Below are 18,897 nucleotides of genomic sequence, written 5' to 3'. Positions count from 1 at the left end.
CAGTCATAATCACATCTTGTCTTTCCTCAACATTTAAGCCACCTTCATTTGCTTCGGAAGATGGAACTGCCACGCCTTTCCCCAGCTGTCTGTCTCCCTCCCCTCCGTGTCACTCTTCTCTGGCCCGTGAGTGCTTTCAGCCCACCCAGGCCTCCTCACCTCCTCTCCTTCCCAAATACCCTCATCAACAGGAGATAAGTTCACCAGAACCAAAGGTAACTGCATTTTGAGTGTGGTTCAATTTATTGCATGCCTTTCCATGATGTTCAGTAGGTGTCTGCCTTTAGATTCATGACATCTTACAGGTCTAAAAAGTTATGCAAATTGTGACTGCTAACTTTTAATATCATCAGCATGGCCTCCATCCCATAATTTAAGAGACAAAGCCTCATAGCAACTACACCCATACTGAGAAGGAAACCCTAAAACTTACTTCTTAATCAAAAGTAACCTTGAGATTCTGTGTTAAGTTTCAAGTCAGCTTGGGGGCCATCCCATTCAGACACATAGGCTCAGTGCTTATCAACTCCGGTCACTTCTCAGTAGTCACTTCTCACCATTTCACCCACCAGCATGTTCAGAGAGTCCAAGAACAGGGTGATCCTCGACATTACTTGTCTGAACCCCCGCTCTTCCACAGGATACACCAAGGATGACTCTTTGGTGTGGACCACAAAGCATCCATTTCTAATACAGCTCAGTCCCACAGACCAGCTAGTTAACTATCCCTAGGGTACCACTTTGAAATGAGTGATTGGTCTTAGAAAGTGATGCTAACAAGCAAGATGAAATCAATCTCGCACAGAAAAGTTTTGATTCTAAGTAAGAGGGAACCCAAAATCTTTCCCATTAGACTTCAAACAACAGCTCATCCTTAGACTTCATCCTTTGAAAGGGACACAAGGGCCTCTGTAGATAAGAAAGGGGTTAAAGCTCGGATGTAACCACATTTCAGTAGCAGTGAGCACCAGTCCGATCTCCATCATCCTCTGTAGCCATCAGAATCCCCATCACCATCCAATGATACAGCCCATCTATGATGTCATCCTAGGTGTGAAAAGAGATCTTAGGAGGAAAGAAGAGCGTACCGTAAGGACCGATTCTCTCCACTCTGAGTGTTCATCTTAGCAAGGGAAGCATAATTAAAATCTTTTAAGAACTATAATGCTACTTTATACTTTAGATCATGTCTAAGGTAAGAAGTGCCTTTTAGGGCTGGAAAGATGGCTCAGCAGTTAAGAGCACAGCTTGCTCTTCCAAAGGTCCTAATTTCCAGCAACCACGTGGTGGCGAACAACCATCTGTAATGAGATCTGGTGCCCTCTTCTGTCCTGCAGGCATACATGCAAGCAGAATATTGAGAATACTGTGTACATAATAAATAAATAAATCTTAAAAAAAAGAAGTGCCTTTTACCCCTCTCTCTGTGGCTCTATTTTTAAAACCAATATAAAGCTTAATCATCCCATGAGAAAGTACTTCTAGAGCAGTGGTTCTCAACCTTCCTAATGCTGCGATCCTTTAATGCAGTTCCTCATGTTGTGGTGATCCCCAACCATTTCGTTGCTACTTCATAAATGTAATTTTGCTACTGTTACATATCATAGTATAAATATATGATATGTAGGACATCTAATAGGCAACTCCCAAAGGGGTTGTGACCAGAATCTTACCTTTCCGACTTAGAGAAATGTTGAACTCATCATTATAGTAATGAGAAAAACTAAAATATAAAGGGGTTTTTCTCTATCATAAGAGCCAAGATCATTTCATACAGTCTTTTGGGATCAATGTGTCTAGAATAATATGGAAGACTAGAAGTATTCACAACAACATTATTTTAAAAGAATATTTTAATATCTATATTAAATGACTAATTTTAGGAAAACTTTTGTTTCTTGAATTATCTCATATTTTGGAATAAATGTTGAACATTAATCCCTCTCTGAGTTTTCTAAACCTTGGGAATCTATTTCATACTCATGAGAAGAATATAAACTGACTGAACACAGCTATAAATATGAAAACAAAGTGATTTAGTCTCAGATCCCATATTCATCACAAGGAAAGAAAGCATTGACACAAAAAATAATATTTTAATAGGCATAGAACAGTATGCCTAAAATCACTATAGTAACATTTTTATTAACCCATGTCAACTATTCTTTAACTCACATGAATGAGAGAAAGAAAGAGAGAGGGGGAGAGGGAGAGAGACAGAGAGAGAGCACGTCCCGTGTTACCATGGTTGATTCCACAGATATTAGAAATCAGGATAGTTTCAAAATCTGTTTCCTCTTTCAGAAATGTCACCTGAGCACATCTAGGTACAAGGGAGGTTAGGAACGGTGGTCTGCTCTCAACGACCATGTGCATGAGTAAAGACATAAACAGAAATGGAAACTGGGGAGCAGCAATGCCTTCTTCCACAGCCTTAGACGAGCATGGCAGCCATACGCCATCCCAAGAGACTGCAGAGTGTGCCCACTAATGACCATGAAATTTAGTCTAAGTGAGAGCCCAATCTTTTACTTGAAAGTATTCTTAGTCTTACTAACGTTCTCTTAAGTCTAGTCAAAAATCTAGACCCTCCATTGCTAGGACTGCCCTGGAAAGAAAAATTAAGCTAACTCATGTGAAGATTCGCCTGTTCACTGTCATAGTGAAGATCTTGCTTTGAGACAACACCAAAAGAAGCTGGAGTCAGGCAATACACAGTATTTGACTATATTTCACGACCTCACATCTCCCACCCCCCACTCCTCCCAAATATCACTTTTTTTTTTTTTTTTGGAATTTTCTAGACAGGGTTTCTCCGTACCTTTTGGTTCCTGTCCTGGAACTAGCTCTTGTAGACCAGGCTGGGGAAATATTTTTCTTTATTATGTATACAATATTCCGTCTGTGTGTATGTCTGCAGGCCAGAAGAGGGCAACAGACCTCATTACAGATGGTTGGGAGCTACCATGTGGTTGTTGGGAATTGAACTCAGAACCTTTGGAAGAGCAGGCAATGCTCTTAACCTCTGAGCCATCTCTCCAGCTCCCACCAAATATCACTTTCTTTATAGGAACTTTGATAGAACATTTTTTGCTTCTTAAAAGCCTAATGATGTCCATAAAACTGATAGGCATTAGGTCAAATTTTCTCTTATCTTGCCTTGTTTGTTCCTGCTTGCCACTTGGTAAATGCGAAGAAAACAGACTAGCTGAAGAGTGTTTTAGATGCGGTTATTAAGTATTCTCTTAATAAGGAGGTAATATTTCCGATTTAAGAGGTAATATTTCCGATGTGTGTTCTGAGCCACCTACATTACATTCAAACATGTTCTCCTACCAGCTTCCCTCTCCACATCTTTTCTTCACTGGGAGTCTCCTAGCAGAGTAGCGGCTGATCCCTGAGGATGGAAGCTCTATGGAGCCGTTATGCAGACTGTTCACCCTTCCTGCTCGGCTAGTATTCATGAGCGTGGCATGCTGTGTGTGCATGGAAAACAGCCAACCAAGAAGGTTCCTCCCACAGGCCACATCCTGAAGATGAGAACTAACCCACTTCTTATGGCTTTTCTAGGCTGATTTAAAAAGCAAGACATTTGTCCTGGGTAAGCCGCCTCGTAGCCCAGTGATGTCTAAGAGGTCCTGCAGTTCACCCGTCAGCAGCTCCCACAGGGTAGGGTCGGATACCCCCCACCTGCGGCAGCCATCCTGGCCACCCTGGCCCTTCCTTGGGTCACTTTGCTGTGACCAGGCAATAAAGTGAGGCTGGGGAGGAGTCCCGTGAGATGTCATGGCCAGCAGTTGAGGGGCTATGGGTTGTGTGTTCCCCTGTGGTACGTGTCAAGTTTCTCAAACCCAAAATGGCACTCTCAAATGCTTCGCCACACAAACAAGGGCGCAGCGTGTATTGTTTCCTACATCTGTCTCCTTTCTGTACTCAGTTGCTCTCTGTCAGTCCTTGCTTTTAGTGCAGAGAACTAAAGCGTTGCCTGTTGTCCCCTGAGCTCACCTGCTCCCGGCCATGTTAGCTCCAGTGTCTCTCGGTTGCCATGAATTTCTTTTAAACTGTCAGCCATTCCCAAATATTCTGTTGCCCGGGAGATGCAGGCCACATTCTGGCCACATCGCTCCCTGCAATGCTGTTCTCTAGAGCCTGCCTGCTCCAAATTCCCTCGCAACTTTGACTGAACTTTGAGGTCAGTTGCCTCCTGTTTAACTATTCAGTTGTGTGATATCTGCAGAACTTGAGAACAGATAGATCCTAAATGGCACCCCGAGTTCTGGGGAAGGCAGCCAAGGAATTTGGGGATTTCCACAGATGCATACCTCAGGGTTCCTTTCAGCAAGTCTAAGTTAATGAGCCCTGATTTAGCTTTGGCTGGCCTGCCATACACCTCTGCTCTGCACTTCAAGTTCTCTGGGCTGAATTTTTAGCGTTCCTTTATCCGTTACATAAATGCACATAGTGTTTTATACGTAAGGCCTTCTGTACGTGTTGCTTTACATATTGTGGGAAGGAACTTGTGTTGCTATAGGGAGACAGAAATGCCAGTTTGTTGTAGAGAACCTTAAGTCTCCTCTGAACAGCCTTCCAGAACTAACACATAAACTTGGGGATGAAGGGGAGAGAGGGAACAGACAGGGACAGACAAAGAGTAAGTTTGTTTTACAAAAATTGATGGATCTTATCCGTAAGTTCCCATGGATAAGTTGACAAGCCTTGCGTCACCCTGAGGTTTTTTTTTTTTTTTTTAACATATTCCCATCTGATAAATTTGTGGAAGGGGCAGGGGTTTTGTTTGTTTTTTCAAGACAGGGTTTCTCTGTAGCTTTGGAGCCTGTCCTGGAACTAGCTCTTGTAGAGCGAGGAAAGATAATCATAGTATATTCTTGCTCAAAATGTCTTGTATGGTAATGGCGACTGTTAACTTGGAAGTTGCCTTCTTAAACCCACAGTCTGGGTAAGCCTCTCCAAATGCTGTAAGTGCATATTGTTCTATATTTACCTTAGACGTGCCTGAAGTTACAGAAACACCTGAGCCGTTAAAATAGAAATGGACAGTCTCCTAAAACATTGGCAGCTAGCAAGTCATTTCTTCTAGAGAATTGAGAGTGCTGGAAAGGGAACAGCATGGTAGGAAAAACAGATCGTTATCTACTTCAAATTACCCCGTAGGCTTCAGAAAATCTTTTCACAATTAATCACCACAGCCAAAGGCAAAAACAACTTTTAACGTGTCACTAGCACTGCTTACCATTAGGGGGCAATAGAGTGCAGACTCAGTAGCAAAGATAGCATGAGGAAGCACTTTGCTTGAATACCCACAGGAACACAAACCTCCGTACTAAAGACAAAATACAGATGCTGACTTTAACCACGTTAGTCCATCTAGTCTGTCATAATACCTCATTCAACGCAGGGCTACTTAATATTGTCCTTCCATCCCTTTTTTTGTCATGAATTTGCCATAGCAAACCATCCAATCTCTTTTGGGTTAGGGTTTAACCAGTGCACAGAGTGAGGTTGAGTTGTCGCCACTGTGGGTTTTCACATGACTAAGATACATAATATTTAGCTCATTTCCTGACTGCTCTGTGCATAAGATTGAGGAGAGGAATCTTTACATGGCAAAGGAAAACTATCAGGTGAGACATCTATTGCTTTCTGGGCTCTGTGGCGGGGCAGGATTCATCTTCATTGTGTCTCACCGATTGGAGGATGAGGAATCTGAGCTGAATGTCCTAGGTCGATAGCAGACAGTGCCTCAAACAGCAGCAAGTACACATTCATGAATGACCATTAACACACTATTCCTCTAGCGGCGGAGACCTTGTAAAAGACATGAACTCAATACTGGAATTACACAACTCTCCTGAGAAACAGGCCTCTAGTAATCAGCTCATCCAGGGATGGTTTCTATTAAAGAAGACCTTTTAAATGTTTTCAAAAGTCATGATTTTATGAGATCCACAGCATCTCTGTGATAAAATCAAGGATTATATTCTAGCCTGAGAAACTGGATACTATGGGGAAATTGATGATTGGGGGGGGGCAAGATTGGGAGGATGTGAAGCAAGGGGAAAGGCGCATTCTGAAAGATGATTAAGAGCTAGGAATTTGCTGGCTCACACCCCCAGGAATTAAGTGACCCCTGGCCACACTCGGAGCTACACCCAACTTTCCTAACTCTCCAAGAAACAATTCATTTAAATAATTTTGGAGGCTGGATACTCAAAGGTACTGAGCAAGTACGGTTCCAATGATAATGCTAAACAATGGACGATAACCTTCACATGTAGATTACGTTAACTAACAGGTTGATTGAAAGTGGTATTCAATTTTTAACTTAACAGGGAATTAGAATGGAGCTGGAAATGTAACACATACATATAGATGACTTACACTTGATTCTTCGTATATTTAAATTGATTAATGATTTCTTTAATTAAAGATCTAAAAAAGTGTTTAGAAGACAGTTTGGTCTTCATTATTATTTTTTTTAGACAGGCATTTCCTATGTAACCTTTGTGGGCTGGACTTGAACTCACTAAGATCTGCCTACCTCTGTCTCCAGAGTACTGAGATTAAAAGTGTGGCAATGTACCCAGCGTCGTCTTCATTATCCTTAAAAATAATATAATTTATACTTTTAATATTTTATATTTAATAATATCACTTTACAATTTTAAATCCTGTAGGAATTTTATACCGATTTATAGGAGTAAATCATTCATGACGTCAGTAATTCTCATCCACTCTTTAGATTTAGATTTATGTATTCTATGCTCAGTTGAAAAGAAACTCTAGGGATGCTATTAACAAATGCTACCAATTAATAGACTTAAAGCTTCAAGTTTTCGTAGTGAAAATACATAATCTGCACTAAATAGATAACATTGATTGGAAGATGGGAGATAAATTTAGGAAGGGGCCTGATCAACAGACTCATACTGAAGGGATCTCCAGGGCTCCCTACCCATCCTTGGATCAGAAGTTTCTATGGACAATTTCAGGGAAAATCTTTCTAGGTTATGATAATCAGTAATAACTATGCGTATCCAAGCTCTGGTCCTGATGTCTGAAGATACGGCTATAATAGCAACTAAATTCTGTTATTATCAAACTTGTTATCTCAGCAGGTAGCTATCATTTAGCAGAAAATGTTTGAAATGTAGTGGGTTCAATGCATCTATTTCCTGAAAACATAACCAGCAGACGATCAATGTAAATCGCACTAAGTTTCCGTATCCAACAAATGTGCTAAGTTTCATTCTCTGAAGTGTTTGTGTGGCTATACAGGATGCTGAGGCTTGTCATTTCCAATATTATAAGTATCTATTACAGATACTGGTCTTGATGCTTAGTTTAAAAAGAAAGGAAACTCTTTTGAGAGTTCAGTGCACTGGGGATTTCTACCAATATTTCTCTTCTAAGGTAAAGCATTATATGTTTCCTGGATATTGTCTGTTGCATTATTCTGGAAGTTCTCTGTCTTCCCTTTTGAAAAACTGCATGTGCTTCCCTGCCCTGACCCTGACCCCATTGAGAGCAGAGAATTGAACCTCAAATGCAGCATGGGATGTCTGGCTGTTGACTTTCTCCCATCTGTACCTATGTGGCAATGTCGTCTGCGAAGGAAAAGCTCGGAGTGAATGTGGGTTTTGCTAGCTGTGTCTTCCTTCTGCTTGTCTGAGAGAGCGCTAGAGCGTGAGGTTGAATGAAGGGGTCCAGCATCCCTGCTCCTGTGATTTGATGTCTTTGTTCTTGCCATATTCCTGACCTTGGAAAAATCAATGGGACTCAACTTTCCCTTAAAGCTTGGAGAGACCAGATTGTGGATGTTTTCCAAAGTTTGGACCTTGGGTATTCTGATTGAAAGCACCCTTCAAAATACTTTAATTATTAAGCACACCGAAACCCTTAATTTGGTGGATTGTTTTTCCTTCCTCTTGGTTTTTTACAACAGGAAATATTAAATGTCAAGACAGTTGCCATGCTATTACCCAAATTACCTGTTAGTGATACCTGTTCAAACCCTGATGACGCTGAAAATCCTTTCCTTTCAGCCACATCGTTCTGTGTTCACTCATGACAACATTCAAGGTCAGGGGGAACCGTAAGTATTCTTCCTGTCTTCTAAATCAAAGACTAACCCTGGCCCACGAGATGGACGACAGGCGTACAGACAGAGTATAGACTTTGTAAGTGAAAGGGGTCGAACAGTGACCATGAGATGTCCAGAACAAGAGACATTGTTCTGCTTTATCAATGAGATTGGGCTAATCCTTGAATGAAAGTAGGAGGACTGGAGAGATGGCTCAGCGGTTAAGAGCACTGGTTGCTCTTTTAGGGGACCTAGGTTCAATTCTTGGCAACCACATGGGGTCTCACAAACACTTGTAACTCAAGTTGCAGGGGATCAAACAGCTTCTCTTAGCCTCCATGAGTACCAGGCACTCACAGGTGCAGATATATACATGCAAGCAAAACACTTATATACATAAAATTAATAAACAACAGAGAAATCTTCCAGCGTTGTGATGACTCCTACAATCTATAAATCCATCTCTTCCTTACTTGCTGTATAACTGGTAACCACAACTTTAAAGGCAAACCATGACCTAACGTTGTTTTTTTCACCTATTTGAATACTTCAAAAGTACACCTAACTTCTGCTTTAGTAGTATAGTGTTGGTGGAGGTTTCTGTCCTGGTCAGTTTCATAATAAACACTTAGAAACTATATTATTTGCAAAACTGTTTGGCCAATAGCTCAAGCATAGTTCTGGCTAACTATTATATCCTAAACTAACCCATCTCCATTAATCTGTGCATCACCACTAGGTCGTGGCCTACTGGCAAAGTTTTACCAGGCTCCAGTGGAGGCATCTGTCCCCAGTTATGGCTACATGGCTTCTCCCTAACTCTGCCATCTTTCTCCCAGCATTCAGTTTAGTTTTCTTGCCTAGCTTTATTCTGCCCTGTCTATAGGCCCAAAACACCTTCATTATTAACCAATGGTATTCATAGCATACAGAGGGGAATCCTACATCACCTCCCCTTTTCTGTCTAAATAAAAAAGAAGGTTTTAACTTTAACACAGCAAGATTACATACAACAAAACAGGTATCAAGCACGATTACAGTTACAATATTTGTATTTGCTTTATCTTTTATCATAAATAAGCAAAACTTTAACTATCTGTTCTTGAACTCCATCAAAGACTCCAGAAGGATATAACATTACCTAAGTAAATAGGAAGTGCATTGGAAACAACTTCCAAAACTCTAGAATTGACAGAGACATCTTCCTGCCTAGACAGTCACCCAAAGTTCTTCTGTAATGTTGCGGGCACCCATTTTCAGCCTACTGGCCCATAGTATCCAGCATATTTTTCCATGAAGCAGGAAATTTCAAAGACAAATATGCCTATATTAGCAGTTTGTTAGTCACTTTCTTCTGTGTCCTGCAGAATGTCTGGAAGAGTCTTTCATGAAGCAGGAACCCTGAAGGATCGTTTCACCTTCTTTAGGCAGCTTCTGCAGTCATTTTTATGTGGGTCCTGCATGTCCAGTTTGTACAGCATAACATCAAAAGTCCAGGCAAGAGCAGTTTCTTGCCCAAATGGCTAACAAACTCCATGAGGAGCCTTTTCAGTGCCCATCATCCTTTTGAAGTAGATTGGTGCTGCCAGGAACAGATGTGTCTCATTTTTATGAAAATTTCTACATTATTAAAACATTTTAAATGCCATATTCTGTAGTCTTTGAAAGATTTGAAGAATATCTATCCATCTGAAATACATTTCTGTACACCTAGAAAACCTAACTAACACGACTACAAGTTTGACTATTATAGATAACTATCTATTAACCTGTATTTTTTAATGAACTATACAGTCACAGTACCTTAATCAAGAACAAAAATATACATATAACAAGATTGACTTAAAATTTGTATCAATAGAACAAGATCCATACCAATGCAAATTCTTCATATCTCTATCAGTATAATTCCAAAATTATAACCCATGCTTCAGAATGTCTTTTGAAAATAGCAGTATTAAAGCACTTGCTGCTGTTCAGACACATGATGTCATTTCCACCACACCAAGACTATGCCCTTTCAAAGATTCCTTCCTGGCACATATGTGAAATCAACCTGCAAGAATCACGCATTGCCTTTAAGAGCACCATTTGTCTTTCTCTGGCCCAGTTTACAGGGGTTACTCTGAGGCTATCCAGTTCCTATTGGCTCCTGCCTCAGCCTCTCCTTGTGCACCTAAGCCTTCTGCCCGAGCTCTGCTCACTTGGTGAGAGATATGCTGACCAAAGGCTCTTTGTGAGCAGGCCCTGGTGTGGGACTGGTGTTTTATGCACCAAGAGTCCCTTCTTATTCTTCAAGGTTAGAAACAGGCCCTTCAGGACACATCACTCTCTGAAAGTGCCTCTCACAGTGTGGCCAGGAAAGCGTGCCTCTGAAGACGTCTTTATCCCAAACAGACTAGGTTAGAAGTAACAATCACTGAAACACCTCACCTAATTGGAAAACTTTAAGAGTGACTTGTAATGATGTCTCTGTTGCTCTTTTACGTGTGCAAATGGTGATAGGATCACATCACAAAAAATACTCTCCAGAGCCGTCTAGGGCAATGACATTGCTGGTGTGTTCTGTTAAACAGCGTTTGAGGCCTAGGAACAAGTTGTGCTCCTATACTTTGTTGTGTCGCATGCAGCTGGGCTCATTGGGCTTTTCTAATATCACAGAGCCCACAGGCAGGAAGAATGATACACTTCCAAGCCTTGCTTTCGATGTCATTCTTTATCAAATCTATGTTTCATTGCTGCCTTGATTGGAGGGATTGTGGAAAGTTAGCTAATTGCATATATTTATAAAAATACTTTGGGAAGCAAAAGGGTACGCCACATTGCTACAGTTCAGTTTAGGGACAATAGAAGGTGCAGGCTATAGTTTGGAGTTTGGCTCTGCACTTTTAAGTGACAAATTTATTTTTGAGGCAATCCTGACCCCATTATTACCAACATATTTTAGAGCAGCATTTTTTTAAAAATTCTAATTGAGCTGCATTTCCTGTCATGCAACACTGATTTTGAAAACCAGCAGAGGTAGAAGGATTTCCAGGAAGGTTTGTTTTATATTTCCATAAAAATATTTTTTTTGAGTGTGATCTAATTAAACCGCTATGGTAAATAAATTCTGACAAGCATACTTGGCTTGCATTATATGAAAATGAGCTGGGAGTCCATGCCAATTCTAGTTTGTTAGCTCTGGGGACCCTCAGAGTCTTCAAGCAGCTGGAGTTTGTGGCCTGAAGTAGGCCTGTCAGTGGTTGGAGATAGGCCTCAGTAAGGCTAGAGGCTGAGAAGCTCAGAGAGAACCTACTTTCCCAAAGGGCCTGCGCAGACTACATCCATCATCATAGCAGCCAGGGATGACCGTGTCCCTCAAGCTCAAGAATGGACAAGGGGCCTTACTGAAATCCCCTTCCTTCTGAACATCCGAAATTCCATCATTCTCTTCCCAACCGCCTCAGACACTAAATAACACATGAACGACAAAATGGTTTTCCTCTTCTCCTAAGGCTGGCCCCAGGCAAACATCCTAGGGAGGTGGCCCCTGCCAGGCTTTCTTGCCACATCTAGGGTCTGCCTCAGTTTCTCTCTGTGACCAGAAGCTGAAGCTTTTCCCAACAAAAAACCCTCAGAACTGCAAAGGACGCAAAGACTACAAATGGCTAAAACGGCCTATTAGAAGGGAACGTTATTGACTAGGGAAGGAATCTCTAATGTGGGGATTTCCGGGCTGGGTGCCAGGCTCGGGCAGGTGATGGTTTTTACAGAAAGGCAAAGCTCTTACCTACAGCTCCTTGCAGCAGCCACCTTTATCTGTATCCCATGATCAGGAGACACTCAGGAGCAGAGAGGGAGTCAGTGAAGTTAGTGCACAATTAGAGCACAATGTTTGGATTCAAGCACCAGGATATTCTGCCAAAATATGATGTTTCTGACTTGATAAAGTAATTAGGAATAAAGCATTCTTGTTCCAAAGTAGAATTCAGTATCACCTACTTTTTAATGGTGGCCCAAAATAAATCCAAAGTGCCTCAGAATGCTGTTACTGTTTTCTTACATTTGCACAATTATGTTATAAAAAGCAATGAAAACAAATTTACCAGTCCTTTTAATCCTATGACAGATGAGTGATATCATGAAAATTTCCCACTAACTGCATACCCAATGCTACCCAGCCTTCTTAGCCTGTAAAATGTCAGTCTTTACTTTCCCAAGTGCTGGTCCATTCTAATAGTCAAAAAATTTAGTAGTCACAAAAGTCAATGTCAAATGGATTCAGTATTCAAACACATTATAGATCAACGTCACCATCTCTCTATCAGAGTTCAGACAAGGAAAACAAAATGGTGGCGTTCTGTTCGGAATTTTTTCTCTCATATGGCTATTTGAAAGGAGACTCTTTCTAGCTCAATCACAGTTTCTCCCAGGCACCTTTTTTTAAAGAGCGTGATCTATTAGTTGAGCCAAGTCAGGGATGCCCGCACATACAGCCTCACCAATGATTTAAGGTCATAGGTGAATTGCATGAAGTCTTCACACATCCTGATTCAGATTATAAAACTAATCTTCTTTAAAGCATTTCCTGTGATAAGCATATAGTCTTCAATTTATAATAATTCCCACATCATTTACAAAATGGTGGTACATGCCTTTAATCCTAGCTCTTAGGAGGCAGAGACAGGCAGATCTCTGGGAGTTCGAGGCCAGCCTGATCTACAGAGTGAGTTCCAAGACAGGCTCCAAAGCCTGTCTCAAAATACAAACAAAATAAATAAAATAAAAAAAAAATTTTAAATTAAACAAAATGTGTGTCAGAAACATTTTTCACAACTCAATTTAGAACCACTTGAGAATTCTTTTTCTGAGCCTTCCTTATTTATTTCTGGTTATGGCTAGCTAACTCTGTGACCCCTCTTAATGGGCTGTACAATACAAATACCATTTATACCAATATTATTCTATATTGCTATGTAGCACCTGCATGGGAAACATCATATGTCTAGACAATTGAAATGCAAATATCAAAATGCTTTTGCCCGACTTGTGAATATTATAATCTTTTCTAACTATTTCTCACAGTACATTTTGAAGTATGACTAAAGTGGCCTGATCCCCATGAGACTCTGCATGTCTCTGTTGGCTTTACGTGCTTAGCAGAGACTGAACATGCCTAACATAGCATATTAGAATGTAGAAATAGACATGTTAGAGCTGAAATGACTGTTACACTAACTTCTATAACTTGATGACAATATGAAATAAATTAAACACGCCCATCTGTCCTGTTTAAGGTTTCAGGCTCTGTATAACTATACTCCTAGGAATGAAGACGAGCTGGAGCTCAGAGAGAGTGATGTCGTGGATGTCATGGAGAAGTGTGATGACGGATGGTTCGTGGGTATGTGCTCATTCACTCCAGACACGTCTGACTGTTCTGTCATTCACTCTGAACACATCTGACTGTTCTGTCACTCATTCTGGACACGTCTGACTGTTCCGTCATTCACTCTAGACACGTCTGACTGTTCCGTCATTCATTCTGGACACGTCTAACTGTTCCGTCATTCACTCTGGACACGTCTGACTGTTCCATCATTCACTCTGGGCACGTCTGACTGTTCCGTCATTCACTCTAGACATGCCTAACTATCCTATCATTCACTCTAGACATGCCTGACTGTCCTGTCATTCACTCTAGACACGTCTGACTGTTCTCTCATTCACTCTAGACACGTCTGACTGTTCCGTCATTCACTCTAGACACGTCTGACTGTTCCATCATTCACTCTAGACACATCTGACTGTTCCATCATTCACTCTAGACATGTCTGACTGTCCTGTCATTCACTCTAGACACGTCTGACTGTTCTCTCATTCACTCTAGACACGTCTGACTGTTCTCTCATTCACTCTAGACACGTCTGACTGTTCCGTCATTCACTCTAGATATGTCTGACTGTTCTCTCATTCACTCTAGACACGTCTGACTGTCCCGTCATTCACTCTGGACACGTCTGACTGTTTTGTTGTTGGTTTTAAATTTGCCCACTTTTGTAGTCCACTGCGAATGTCAGTCTCTCTTTGAATTCGTGGTGTGCTATACATCCCAAAGTCACTGCATTTTAATAAAGTGTAGCAATTACTGCTGTGGGGATACGCGATTTTCTGCTAGTTTAATTTTCAACCCAACTAGGAAAATTCCTTTAAATAGCACCAATTAGCAATGGCTGTGATGTCATAATGACAATTACAAAAACACTAGATGTTCCCATGTGGGAAATATTTTTGCTCTGTTTGGTGGAAAATGTTAGCTGTCAATAGGGGGAATGTTATTGGATGGGGAGTGAGAGGAAAAGGAAGCTGACCCATTTGCTAGGACTGATATAGCCAGTCCTAAAAGTTTAGGGGTCCTCCTGAGCTTCAGTTAGTAGATGCGAGAACTACCTTTGTTGCCGCTTTAAAGGCAAGCCCAGGGTTACCATCTCAGAGACTGGAAGTTCAGCCATGGAGTACATGCTTACATCCGCCACTGCTCCACTGTCCGGTGCCCAGAACAGAGAGAGAGGTAGAGGAAGCAGAAGAGCAAGGAGATGAGGAGGAGACGACATGAGATCTTCTAAGAAAATCCTGGTAGACAGAAGTGTCCACCAGGACACAAAGGAAGGGATGACGAGGAAAGGGGCTGGGAAGCTGGAGAGTCTGTGGCGAGGAAAGGGGCTGGGAAGCTGGAGAGTCTGGAGAGTTAGGATGACCTGGGTTCCACTCTTAGCACCCATACGGTGGCTATTAGCTGTCCATGACTCCAGCTCCAGGGGCATCTGACACCCGTGCTGGCCTCTATAAGCACTGTGTACATGCCAAGCACAGACAGGCATCCAGGCAAACCCCCATACACATAGAATAAAAATGTGGGAATGGAATCTTTCTTTAGACTAGTCCAGCAGCGGTGAGGTAAGGAAAGAACTGAGGTCACGTGGGCAGACACATGCCTTAGATCCTATTATTTCCCTTAATCTCCATATACAAGAAGGGAATATATGATTTCCAGCGGTTGTAGACAAGCCAGTGAATTATAGAATGTAAACGAGAAATGAAATTTTAGAGGCCCTACCCAACCTTCTATTCTAAAATACAAAAGAACTTACAGTATAGACTTTATAGGAATTATCCAAGGAACTGTGGCATCTGAGACAAAGGAGACAATAAGAATAGCCACGTGTGCACTCAAACGCCCTTGTTAGAAGCCGTTCTCAGTGGCTGCACCCCAGCCCACATGCCCATGCGAGAATCAGCCAATCTTCTACTTTGAAAAAAAAAAAATATAGTGATTTTTAAATTGCTCAGAAGTCTATACTTTGTTCAGAAGTGTAACTGTGCTTTCTTTGAGAGTGAGGTAGCACAAGCGTGAGATTATAACACTTGTGACAATGGCAATGTCCGTGTGGGGGCCGTGTGGCACTGCAGAGGAAGCCTCCTGCTACTCTGTGTGCACCTGGTACTCTCATCTCATCCACTGCAAGTCTCACCGTTACCTCTTAGTCCATGTTTGGCATTGTGCAGATCTGAGTCCTGCCACCCAGCTCCCTGCCCAGTTGTCTTCTCTCTAGACTGGGAGGCTGGGCTTCCTCACGTAGCTCCCTGGGGTAGAAGTTGATCCCTTATACAAATGTAACAATGATGACATCAGGCAAGACAATTAACCTGCCTGCTTTCTCTTTTTCCTATCCTCAAGTGAGTTCCCTATGCTTCTTCCCAAACTATTTAGGGGCTTGCTCTCTCGGTGAACCCTTAGAGAAGGCAATTCCTCAAGCAGACCTAGTACCTGACATTTCATTGCTGTTACACACCTGTTCATTTGTTGCTTCTGTTTTCAGGAACTTCGAGAAGAACCAAATTCTTTGGGACTTTTCCCGGAAACTATGTCAAGAGGCTGTGAATCGCTTTCTTCCTCATTTACTCCGCATTTTCAGTCACACGTCCGCACAACTCACCTGGAACATCCCAGCAGGCCTGCCGCTGTCATGCCTTATGGTTTCCCAAGGCCATTGCCATCTCCACCTGCCACCACCAAATCACCAGCAGCAACTGCCGCTGTGAGCCTTAGGGAGACTGGGCGCTTATAGGGAAATGTGGCAAAACTTACACCCGCATCAATGCGGTTTCCTGCTTTCTGCCCTGAACTTTAAAAATCTCTGTGTATGGAATCAGAATGAAAGTCATGGTACTTAAAAAGAGTGGAAGAATTAAGGCAGGAAAAAAAGAGGAGAGAGAAAGAAAGAAAGAAAGAAAGAAAGAAAGAAAGAAAGAAAGAAAGACGGAAGAAAGAAAGAAAAGAGACTCTCTAGGAGACTGGCTGGTCTCATCACGGCTGTATTTCCCCCCTCTCTAGAAGGTGTTCTGTGCTCAGGAACCAGACTGTTTTCTGAAATGCTGTGGTTTGCATTTTCACCCTCAGCTTGGCAGTGTGTTTTCCTCTCACGAGTTTGCCTAGTGCCCTGGTTTGCACTGTATAACAGCTATACTTCAGCTATTGTTTGCCTGCACTTCTTACATATTGTTTATGCACAGTGATTTATAAAATCTAGAGCGAGTAGGAAGGTTAATTGGGACGGCTGTGATTTCTGTTGGCTGCATTAAGTTCTCACCCAGGAGTCTTATCCTGCCCGTTTTTGTGTACTTATTAGAAGTGCAAACAGTGAGTGATTAAGAAGCCGTTGGTCACTACCATGACTATCATGAAGGTTTAGCCACACTGCGGGACAAATCGTGTTGTAAATTTGCATTGCTGTTTTATATTAAAATGTAATCATCAGCATCATGAACAATGAGCTCTTAGTGTTTTATTTATCTGTTAAAACTTAAAAAGCAGTGTTAGTAAGAGAGGCAAAGAGATGAAGTAACACCCATAGGTGGGTTTCACTGCGTGTGTACACTTACACATAAGGACATAAATCAGATGCTATATTGTACATTTTATGGACATGTAAAAGAATCCCACATTATTTTATAGAGTACCTCGGAAGCATCCTGAGTGTTAAGGCTGGCTTTAGCAAGGACTATGATCTATGTCTAGCAAGGACAATTATTTTTACTACAATAATTATTTTTCTTCTATAAAACCCAGAATCCTGACTCCATTTGCAGACAGGAATATATATGTTGAGCCTGATTTTTCTGGTGTGTGTAAAATATTTCCTAGAAATAATGAGGCAATTTTAGAAATAATGGTTAAATCATTCAGGTTGTGTTTCCTGCCCCCAAACAGTTCCACAAAATGATACCAAACCTGAAAGATTTAATGGATTCACAGTGCCTGTGTTCCGCATACTCTGAGAAGTAGCTTTGTATTTCGAATGAATTTGCATAAGACCTGTTCGTCTTTGAAATCTTTAGCACCTTATAGACAAAACTTTTTATGGCTTTTCTCCGTGGGCAATGCTTGATCTCACACAACATGTAGACTCCAGCATTTTGTATATATGTTTGTTCTTTTCTTTTGTATAGACTATTGTTCAGAAAATGGGGATTTCACAATTTGGTCTTTATCCTGCACTTAAACTGAGCTTAAACTCTTCCGGCAGGTCTCCCTTGAGGCTCTCTTCACAGATCACAGGCTAGTACGAATCTGGAAGATAACATCTACACAAAATTCTATGAATTGGAAAGATCTTTGTATCCAACTTGAAATGCACGTAGATACTGGCAACAGAGGAACGTCACTAAGGGGGTAGGGACAAAAACACCTTTGAGAAGCTCACTTTACTCTCCAGTTCACGACCAGCTTTCTATTAGGAAAACTTGGGATTGGCAATCAGCCAGCCACGTGCAGCTTTGCTGATGAATGACTACTTCTTTTTCACACCATTTATGAAAACAAATCTTCAACTCTGCTGCCTGTTCTATTTAAGAAAATTTGCTGTTTCTACTCTCTGTATCTGATTTTAAAAGGGAAAAAAAAATATTCATACCTGGCTTTCAGGTCATTGACTTTGAATTCTTACAAAGCAAAGGTCATTGTGTTTTTCTTGAGTAGATACCTAATAAATTTTGCTTGAAAGTACTTCTACTTTTCTTTGGCATTTATATAAACTCTGTGTCTTATTCCATGGTATTAGTTAAAAAAATAACTGGAAACATTTGGCCTATGGTCCCTTGACACATGAATGGATAAATACATGTTCGCATCAACTCAGAGGAGAATTTAAAAAAATGTGCCACCAAGGTCCCCTGGCTAAATCCTCTTTACTTAAATATTGCTCCTCAGCCAAAATGACATATCTCAAAAGATCCTTGCCTCAAACCTGGCTATTTTCCAAGAAGTTAGTTACAAATATTTCAAGTTATGAACACCTGTCTTGGAACTTTCAAATGCTTCTCCTGAAGAATTTACCATCACTGATCTCTGAGTGAATTTCAAAACTGCGGCAGAGGGATCATCCTTTCTGTCACACAAATAACAAAGAGTTATCACGGGGACTTGGGTTCTTTCTAATATCATCTCAGTCCCTTCTTCATTCATACATTTCAACCCACATCCATATCTGTCCAATAGTCAGAAACAGGGTCCTCTCCCGGACCTCAGTTCATAAATGAGTCTTTTTTTAAAAATGGGTTGTTTCTTTCTTTTTTTTTTTGGAATTTAACATTTTTAATTAACATAATTAACAATACAAAGAAAATTTAAGTGAATGGGGTACCTCCATATGGATTACTCTGTACATATGATCATAGTGAATCATTTTAGCTTTGAGGAACAGAGGTTGAGAGCTGGGTCTTCCTCATCTACTGGGGCTGAAAATAGGTATTCC

General features: G+C 41.2%; 1 protein-coding gene across 40 annotated transcripts in view; it reads left to right on the top strand.

Moving 5' to 3' along the window:
• Nucleotides 1-18,149, top strand: part of Sorbs2 (sorbin and SH3 domain containing 2) — a 318,492-nt gene extending 300,343 nt beyond the window's left edge. For 20 of the 40 annotated variants that reach the window (XM_041632398.1, XM_041632399.1, XM_041632416.1 and 17 more), the window contains 4 exons: nucleotides 39-215; nucleotides 8,064-8,113; nucleotides 13,381-13,487; nucleotides 15,964-18,149. In XM_041632398.1, coding sequence (XP_041488332.1) covers nucleotides 39-215; nucleotides 8,064-8,113; nucleotides 13,381-13,487; nucleotides 15,964-16,025 — 396 coding nt within the window. In that variant the 3' untranslated portion in view covers nucleotides 16,026-18,149. Of the gene's footprint in view, nucleotides 1-38; nucleotides 216-7,341; nucleotides 8,030-8,063; nucleotides 8,114-13,380; nucleotides 13,488-15,963 lie in introns of those variants that run through there. The other 20 variants (XM_041632430.1, XM_041632433.1, XM_041632435.1 and 17 more) reach the window with 4 other exon arrangements.
• Nucleotides 18,150-18,897: the final 748 nt, after the last annotated feature.

The sequence above is a fragment of the Microtus oregoni genome, unplaced genomic scaffold (genome assembly GCF_018167655.1).
Source record: "Microtus oregoni isolate MIOR12 unplaced genomic scaffold, Mior012 000041F_ref0000270, whole genome shotgun sequence".
NCBI lineage: Eukaryota > Metazoa > Chordata > Mammalia > Rodentia > Cricetidae > Microtus > Microtus oregoni.
Note: the sequence above shows the minus strand (reverse complement) of the source record. Positions and strands in the feature narration are given on the sequence as shown.